The following is a 9,640-nucleotide window of genomic DNA, read 5'->3' on the forward strand; positions in this document are numbered from 1 at the left end:
AAAAGGCGCCCCCCCCCCCCCCGCCCCGAACGTTAAAGCTTTGATAGAATAAAAGCACCGGCTGTGAAGAAATCCGTTCTGTGTTGATCTAATTTGATTTTCCCAAATCTGGTTGTGAATTGGGGGCAAAAATGGTTTCGAGGCCAGTCAGAAATAAATGACAAATGAGTAAATAAGCAGGCAGCTTAGAGAATTCAGAATTCCACTGTGTTCTCTTACTAACCAGGGGGCAAAAATGGCCTCCTCAAGAGCAGATACTTAGTGTTTGTCTTAGGTGTGCTGGTTTTCCCACCTGCCCTCCCTGATCTCAGGGTCGGGACAGGGAGCCCTGGAGCCAGCCTGGCCCTGAGCACTGCAGCCTGGAGATGTTGGCCGCTTTGGGAGAGAGCAAACTTAACAGCCCCACTGCTTAACTGACCACAAGTGTTGAATATATTCTTTGGTAACACTTTCAAGTGCCCTGATTAGGTGAGACCTGAAAAAATGGCCCAGAGACTGAAGCTAGTTGGGATAGACCAGTTTTCTCAACCTCTGTACTCTTTTCTCTGTCTCACTCCCTCCCAGGAGCTGCTTCAGACATCTTTTCCGTAATTAGTCCTTCGCCCCTGAAATGTGACTACCACGGATGTAGAGATATGTCTGTGTTTCTGTACTGTGGGATCTGATAATAGCTAAGGTTTTTTTTTTGCACTCCCCCCAAACCAATCTTGTCTCTGTTGCAAATGCATGAGATAAAGAAAGCAAATGTTTAAAAAAACTGGTTTATGTCAAATTAAGTGATTTAACATTCCGTTTTTGTTTTGTATTTTAAACTTTTGGGGGGCTACATGTTAAAAGGCTATATATAAGGTGAATTTTACTGATGTTTGTTTTCTCTTTCTTACATCTCATGTTTTTCCCCCAAGCCCCCTGGTACCGATACTGGTGCTAGTACCCACTTAATTCACATGGCAGAGAAGCCAGAGTAAACAGCCTAGTGACTCAGTTCTCCCAAGGCCAAGAGTCTGCAGTGCAGGGCCACCATCACCTGCTGACAGCACTCAGCCGGTTGAGGCGGGACACCTGAGATGAGCTGGCGCCACGGAACCCACCCTCCAGCTCCCTATTCCAGGGTAGAACCGGGAAGGCAGCCTCCCCCAGCTTCACGTGTGGACACGGCCTGTTTTTTGGGCTTATTTTAGGCTGAGCACGTGGCCCATTAGCTGGGAGGGCATAGATATCAGGCCATAGCTAGAGGAGGCTTCATGGACAGAGGGCAGGTGGTGGCTGTAATGGGGGGTAGACGTGAGGACGACAAAAGGAAAAGAAGGTTTGGGGGGATCACAGGAAAAAGGAAAGAGGGAGACAAGACACCTGACAAGGAAAAGATGAGGTTTGGAGATGGGGAATCACAAAGCCTATAAATGTTAGGGCTAGAAAGAACAGGCTGAAGCATGAGATTGGGGGAGAAAAAGGTTTAGGGGAGACTCCATGGCAGTCCTCAAATACGTGGTGGCAGCAGTGGCAACGTCAGCTTAGCATTAGGAAGAGCATTTTTCACAGACAAGGATGACAAGGGATGGCCGCTAATGGGGGTCTCAGATTAGTCACCCTTAACCTCACCGTCCCTCTGAGAGTCTCTTACAGGCCTGGCCCAGAAATTCCAGTTTCACAGGTGCGGTTGAGTTGTCACACGTATCACCTCAGCTGCCTCAACTAAATGGAAAGATTCACAGCCTAGGAAATCTTGCTTTCTATGGCCCAAACCTAAGTCTTGGATTCTGGTTCAGGGAGAGTCCCCAAATCTCAAACTTGAGCGGTGTTAAGGGGTGCAGGGCCAAAGACTCCCCCACCCCGCCCCCACTGAAGACCAGTTTCTCCTCCCCGACGCGAGAGCCGGCTTCTGAATGCCCGGGCTTACGTTGCTGTCTCAGTCAGATTTCATTAGGAAACTTCGCTCTGGGTAATTGAGGTTGTGCGCGAAGGTGAAATATACCACTCCCCTTAAATTCAAATCACTAAGCCAAGAATCACCCGGGGTGCCTGGAATTTCCAACATGAATTACCAAAATTTCAAACAGAACTTCCACTAAAGCCAAATTTCTCTTCCGGGATTCCCTCCCGCCATCCCAGCCCCCCACTTTTGCCCCCTCTCAGTCCCCTTCCTGGGGTGGCACTGGAACCACCACTTCTCCCCCTGAAATACCCTGTTGCATCACCAGCCAGCGTGGAGCCCACGGCTTCATCCAGGTGACTGGCGAATGTCTGGACCCACCCTACAAGCGCAGGGGGTCAGATGCCTGCGCGTCTGCAGCCAGACCCGGGTGGACGGTCCACGATGAGGGCTGCTGAGTACAGCTAGTGAGCTGAACGAAGGGTCTGAATTCATAGTGGGAACACTTGTCCCCTGGGGCTCCAGCCTGGGGCTTTTTACTCTGAGCAGGTCAAGTCTTCTCATACATCTGGCTGCCACTGTCTGGCACCGGCAGCCCTGTATCTGCCCCTAACTCCGCCCCTAACTCCCATCCACTTGAGGCATTTTCCTTGCACTTAGCATTTGCCTGAAACAGCCCGGTCACGCAGACCCTTCTGCAGGCAGCAGTGGGCTGCTGCCACCTCCGCCGGCTGTGGCTGGCAGAAGAGGTGCTGAAGGGGAGAATGATGGGCGCGGCGAGTCCTAACTGAACGGTAATCAACCGAACAGCTTCGAAGTCTTATTTGCTACTCAGTCAGCACTCAGAAAACATTTGTCACCGGGAGGCTGAGAAACATAATCGCTGCCTGAATTCGCTTGCCTTTGTCCTCCCCGTTCTGCTTTCGCCTTTTCCTCACAACCGGTGCAAAGATTCTCCCCATTTGAAAGTAACCCACCGCCAGCTAATGACTGGAGGGGGCTGCAGAGAAGGCTCTTCTGCAAGCCGCCCCCCACCCAGCCCCCTGCTAGGAGGAAACGCCACCGCCAAAGATCATGTTTTCCTGGTTTCTGCTCTCTTCTCTCTTGCCTCCCCCTGCTCCCTCTCAAGGGACCCTCTTCCACTTTGCTTTCTCTTTCTTGAATACAGGGATGAACTAAAAAAGAACTAAAACTAAACTAAAAAAGAAAGACAGGCAGCTACTTAAAATCTGGATGGGCCTTGTGCCTTGGGCAATGAGTAAGAGTCCCCGAACCTAAGTACCCTGACGATCGTTCACTGATTATGACGTGTGCTGCCATGGAGGCGTTGATATAGCGCAAGATGGAGTTGGGGAGGCCCAGGGAGTCGTGTGGAGCCACCAAGGAAGGGGGCCACATCCCTGCAGGTTGCACTGGTGCCGTTCAGAGTCAACAGTGAAGAAATACCGTCCTTCCATTTGGGGTTGCCTCTTTACAAAAAGCCAGCCGATTGCTACCTGTGGCACCTGGGCCATCTGGTCTGAACAGACTCTTTCCTTAGAAGTGCAGCATTTAACTGAAACATGAGTAATTTTCCCATCTTTTCTTAATGCACCAAGTGGAGAAAAGTTACCCTTTTCAAGTAGCTGAGAATCTGTTATACTTTTCAAGAACCCTCTTCACCTGGATACTGGGAGCCAGTCCTCTCCTCCTGTCACGGACACCATCTCACTGCAGCCCCTCGCACACTGCCTGTCAGGCAGGGTCCAGACCCCGGCCCACGGCTTCACCCCAGCTCGGCCTTTCTTCAGGCACCCTGACTAGACTATCTTGCCTTCCTCTTCCTGGGCTGCGTGGACCCATTAACTAACTTTCTTCCCCCTTCCTGCTCATTCCTAGAAAAGATACACCTCTTCCCCGATAGAAATCCATCCCGAATTGGAAATCTATGCCCCAGATACTTTGCGATTATAAAATTACTATGGCAGATCCTAAAAACTGTGCCCTCTGGCCATCTCCATCCAGGTAAAGGCCACATTTCTGTCTTAGCCAAGATCGCCAGCCCCGAATGGGCTCGCCAGACAGTCCCACCAATCAGGGTGGCCCCCAGTCAGCCCACCAGCTGATCACCCCCAGCTCTTACCATACCCGTTCCTCGGGTCCCTGTGGTCAGGCTACCCAGCTGCCTTTCAAACATCAGCCACGTTGCTGCAGCCTCTCAGGTCCCACTGCTGATCTGTGGTGGAGTTTCAGCTCTGATCCCCACTCATCCAAGTGATTTGGGGTTTTCAGATTCTGGTAGCCAGTAACTAGAGAAAAATAAGAGTGGACAAAAAGGGGAACACTGGAGTTAAATGCTGGAATTTTTTCTCCTTGGTCCAACTTATCTTTAACTGTTAAAGGCAGTTCCTACTCAAGTCTAAGGGTCCTTTTTCAGCCCACAGCAGTGGGGCAGTTTCAACTGGGGGTGATTTTGCCTCTCGGGGGACGTTTGACAAAATTCAGAGACATTTTTGGTTGCTACAACTAGGGATGCTACTGGCATCTAGTGGGTAGAGGCTAGGGATGCTGCTAGGCATCCTTCAGTGCCCGGGACAGTCACCACAGCAAAGAATTACCTGGCCCCCGATGTCACCAATGCAGAGGCTAAGAAACCACCATCGAGATGAGATCTGCTGACCAATTCTTAAATTCTTCCCTCCGGCGTACTCCCACCCATCCCGTCCTAGGCCCACTGCTCTCTCCTGTAGTGTCCCCCCTTTTCTTCTCCAGTGCTCCAGGTGTTTGAGCTTCTATCACCAAACGTATTTCTCCCCTTGAAGGTTTTATGTGATCTAGTGATTTCATATCCCAAGAAGGATAACTGTCCCTTTGAATTCGGGGTCTTTACCTTCCTTCTAAACTTCGGTCCCTTCCTCCTAAATAATAAGCTGAAGAAAATCTCCACCCTGACTGTACATCCTTCCTTCCCCTCTGCCATGTCTAAAACCAGACTGGCTCCACCACCGTGCCAGCTTCTCTCCAGATCCTCCACAACGTCCCTATCCCACAGGTGTCCCATCATCCAGGCGCCAGACTTGACTCCGCCACCCTTTGTGTGTCGCACAGAAGTCGCTAGAGGGTCCTCTGGGATCCCTCTTGAGTCCCTCCCTCCAGCCCTCCTGCTTCCTTCCCTGTGCGTGGTTCTCGCTCCCTTAAAGGTCATGACCAGATACAGCCTCCTTTGTTCTCTTCAACAGGACCATCCTCTGCACTGCCTCAAACCTGTCCTAAAACTAGGCTCAAATCCTCACTTGCAGGAAAAAAAAAAAAAAAAAAATTCAGTATCTCTTCCATTTCCTACCAAAAGAGCCTCAAAACTGCCTGCCCTGAGAAATCCTACCCAATTTTTCCTGCCTCTCTCCCCCACTGGTCCTCCCAGACAAGCAAGGTGGCCTGTTCTCTTTACCCAGCCATGTGCCACGTTTCCCACTGTTGGATCTTTGTTCGTGGTAGGCCAACGTCTCCCATCCCCCCCCCTTCTGTTCACAGCCTAGACATCTATTCCTCCATAGAGGACCACGTGAAACTCTATTTTCTCCAACAAGGTCCCCCCAGTTGCAGGTCTTTTTTTTATGTTGCTTAGCCTCTGCAAGGGAGGCCTGCTGTCTGCCCAGTCTGTATCCCGCCAGTGCCTGTGCTCTCCTGGCAAACAACCAGGATGCTACCGGCCCATGAGGATGTAGGACAGAGACCCTGTGCCCATCCCTTGCTGACGTGGGCGGTGCGCGAGGCCTGGCGAGAGCAAACCGTCCCTCTGGGGCCCCCATCGTGGCCTCCCTGAGGCTCCAAACCGCGACGTCTACTAACCTTCCACTTCGGCAGGGCTCAGCACCCCCGCGACCTCAACTCCTTATCCATCTGGGGCCGCTCCTCTGCAGCGGGGCAGCGAGCCCCTCTCCTCAGGGTCTGGGCCCTCTACCTCCAGGCCCTGGAAAGCCTGCTCCTCGCCTCACCCCGGCGGCGGATCCCTGTTAGGTGGGCTCGCCCACCGCCATCGGCGAGAACAAGGGCTGGTCCCTGAGAGCCCTCACCTCCCCTTTCAGCCTTGGTGACTTGGGGCGCCAGGAAGAGCGACCCCACGGCGCCACCCAGCCTCGTGGCGGTCCAGCCCTGGCCGCCATACGCCCGCCCACCAATCCGCTTCTAACCACCCCGGCCGCATAACCTCTTAGGGCGTTCCAACGCGGCGCCCCCTATTGGACCTCCCACTCATATCCGGTTTCCGGTCCAACGCCCCCCGCTCATTCGCCAGGCAGCCTTGATTGGCGTGAACCCAGCCCAATGGCCGACCCAGCGCTGGGGTCGGAGGGGAGCGAGTTGACTGTTGCGACCCAGTTGGCCCATTCAGTGGATTCCCAAAAGGTTGAGCCGTTACGCGTGGGGATAGTTGTCCAAAGTTTGAACCAAAGTTCAGTGTTGGCACTTGGAAGTGTGTAGACCCGAAGAGATGAGAGGAGACGCCCTTGGGGAGGCTCCACACGTTACCCGGGGTCCAACTTGGTCAGCTTCCTCCTCGCAGCGCGGCCACGTGCGGGGGCAGTGAGGCGCCCTGGCTGTGACCCCCTTGTTTGAAGAGGGTTGCGTTAGGTTTCACGAGGTTGGAGCGTGCGTGCATACGTGGTTCGCTCGACTGTGGCTGGCAGATACAGCGATCCAGGCAATGCGATCCCGGCGATGCGCCCCGCTTGCCGCATCCCGCCGCCCCTCCCCCCTGCCCTAAGGCCAGGCGACCACCTGACTTGCCCAGCTGCCTTCCACCTAAAAGTGGCTCACAGGTCCCTGTCACCCACCGGCGAGTCAGATACGATGCCATGCCCGAGTCCCGGGTCTTACGCGAACCGCAAACAGCAAATTTTTCCCGGGGGCTCAAAGCAAGATTTCGCCGACCCCAAACCCAGATCAGTGTGCATGCACGCGCGAGCCCACCCAGGTGGTGTAGGCATTGATCCCCGCCGGCTCGGAGCCCACCACGCGCTACAGCGACGGGAATGCAGCCGGGCGACTGCCGGGTTTGTGGCCAGACTTGTGTGCCTCCTCAGCGGGCTCAAGCGCTGGAAAAGTAAAGCAGCTGCTCTAGGAGACCCACAGCGAGAGCAGAAGGACCGGAAGGGGGCTGGAAGAGGGCTGGAGAGGGGCTAGAGGAGCAGACTGACCACCCCCGCAGCCGGTGCCCGAGGCGCAGAGAAGCACAGCGGCCGCAGCTGCCCGCGCGGCACGGTGTGTATTTTTGGATTTGGTGCGCATGGGGTTTCTCAGTCTCTGAGACCACCCTAAACCGGCCGTAAATTTCAACTGAAATTCCATTTAGCCCTTCCCCCCCGCACAGTAGGACGCCTGGAACTCTGGGGCCTACAGTGTGGGGGGTCCCTGTGTGCGTCCCATGCCCCCGCGTTCCGTGCCGCGGCAGCTACCGCTTAGAGAGTCTCGGTGGTAGATGCCCGAGACCCTCTTATTCCCCTGTATTTATCATAGTCCCCATAAACGGGGAGGAACCCTGCCTGCGCCACCGCAGGCCACTGCTGAGACCCCAGAGTGTGGTGGGGATGGGGGACATAGAGGTGCTTTATAGGAGCCAGCCTCGGCAACCGGCAAACAAAAACCGCAGAAGCGATGGAAAGTACCCCAACACATTTTAAAAACAAATTGCGTGCTCACACTCGGCACCCCTTGCCCGTCGCCTCCTGCCTGCTCCGCCGGTGGGCTCACGACCACCTGTCGCATCCCCGCGCGCGCCTGCACCCCCTTCCCACCCGCCCAAAGCCTTGCGCTCCAGACCTGGGCAGGATCCGAGGCTGCCCAGGGCTGGGGGCTGGGGCTCAGGGGTTCAGGGGTAATTTGGGGTTATGAAACACTCCTGCAGTCCCCCCTCCCCTCGAGGAGAGTCTGTTGGGTCTGGGAGGGAGGGTTTCAGCTCCTGCGCTCAAGCAGCCCGGGGCCCACGTCTTGCATCACGTGTCCCGCAACGCAGGAGAGCTCTCTCTCTCTGGCCAGGGGAGAAGAGAGGAGAAAGACTCCAAATCAGTCAGGGAGAGGACTGGAAGGAACCAAAACGTCCCTGCGAGGCCTGCGCTCATCAGCCCCCTTACCCAAAGTCCGGGGCTCCCGGCTCCCGGAGCCGGCTCCCGGAGCCACCTCGGCCGGGGCTGGCGTCCCCTGGTGGCAGAGAAAGAGCACTACGAGCGATTTTCGGACCGAATCGGCGCGCTCCTCTGATCCAAGCAGGCGGGGCTGGCCTGGAGCTGAGAGAAAGAGAGAGGAGGGGACGAGGCAGGCCTAAGGTGGGGGGGCCAGGGGCCGCCTGAGGGGATAAAAAGTGTCCAGAAAGGAGCCAAGACTCAACCAGCAACAATAGACTTGCTTCTGCCATGGTCTGGGGTTTGAGGTCCTGAACCCCTAGACCTCACTAGGGTTAGAAAGTGCGGTTGGAGAACTTTCCAGCTGGTACTTTGATTTTTTTTTTTTTTTTTTGAAAATATTTTTTTCACCCTAGTTCGGTCGGGTGCTCCGTCTTACGGGGCCCCAAGTTTATTTTAAGAAGCCGCCACCGTGTTATGGGCGTGCGCAACTGCCTCGACGGCAATAATATGTCAGGACAACGCAATATCCCCCTTGAACTCGGCGAACAGCCCGAGCAACCACCTTTGGAGGCCCCAGGGGCAGCTGCCTCCGGTGCTGGGCCTGGCGCAGCCGAAGAGATGGAGACCCCACCGCCTCACAGCGAGCCCGTCCCCGTCGAGATTGAAGGTGAAGCCTGTGGACCCCCAGAAGTCTCCAGGCCCAAGTTCCAGGGCCTCAGCCAGGCCATCAAGGAAGCCAGAGCCCATGGAGGCTACAGCCCACCTCCTGAAGAAGCCATGCCCTTCGAGGTCGAGCAGTCCAGCTTGGGAGGCTTCTGGCCTACCCTGGAGCACCCTGGAGACACCACTGGGGCCCATGCAGGCCTTGAAGCCTTCAGCCCACCGATCGTGGAGCCCAGAGCCTTCGGTGAGGCCAGGCCAAGCCTGGGAAGCTACAGCCCTCCTCCCGAAGAAGCTATGCCCTTTGAGTTTGAGCAGCCTGCCCAGGGAGGCTGCAGCCAACCTCTCTTGCAGGTCTCAGACATCGCTCCAGGAGGCCCAGGTGCGGGGGTCTTTAGGGCTCCTCCCGAGGAGCCCCGAGCCCTCAGACCTGCAAACGCAGGCTTCAGAGGAGGATGCAGCCCTCCGCCTGAGGAGGATGTGCCATTTGAGTTTGATGGAGCAGCCTTTGGGGACGACAGCCCACCCCCTGGGCTCCCCCGAGCTATCCCACAAATCGACGGCCTTGGCGGCAACCAGATCGCGGCAGTCGCGGCCCCGAGTGCGGTCCTCCTCGCTCCCGCCGCGAACGAGCCCCCCCTCTGGGTCCCAGGCATCATCGGCAGCCCATCTCGAGAGGCTGTCAGACCTCCTCCACACTTCGCAGGCAACAGCCCCCCGATGGAGATCTCCGGACCCCCGCGCGAGATTGGCAGCGCCCCCGTTGGGGTCGACGACGCTCCCGTCAACGTGGACAGCCCCCCAGTCGCGCTTGACGGCCCGCCCATCGAGGTCTCCCGAGCCCCAGTTAAGAGAGAGCAAGCAGAGGGAGAGAGACCCCCAGTTGAGGGAGAAGCAGCCGAGATGGAAGGAGGCTCAGCCGACGCTGCCGCGGAGAGAGGCAAAGTCCCCGATGCCGGAGACGGAGCCCCTGCCGCCGGAGCAGCCCCTGACACGCCAGCCGCCGGGG

General features: G+C 56.2%; 1 protein-coding gene across 1 annotated transcript in view; it reads left to right on the forward strand.

The window, feature by feature from the left end:
* Positions 1–8,445: 8,445 nt before the first annotated feature.
* Positions 8,446–9,640, forward strand: part of LOC103089051 (guanine nucleotide-binding protein G(s) subunit alpha) — a 54,786-nt gene continuing 53,591 nt past the window's right edge. The window contains exon 1 of the mRNA XM_007449474.1: positions 8,446–9,633. Coding sequence (XP_007449536.1) covers positions 8,446–9,633 — 1,188 coding nt within the window. The remainder of the gene's footprint in view (positions 9,634–9,640) is intronic.

The sequence above is a fragment of the Lipotes vexillifer genome, unplaced genomic scaffold (genome assembly GCF_000442215.2).
Source record: "Lipotes vexillifer unplaced genomic scaffold, Lipotes_vexillifer_v1.1 scaffold524, whole genome shotgun sequence".
Classification (NCBI taxonomy): domain Eukaryota; kingdom Metazoa; phylum Chordata; class Mammalia; order Artiodactyla; family Lipotidae; genus Lipotes; species Lipotes vexillifer.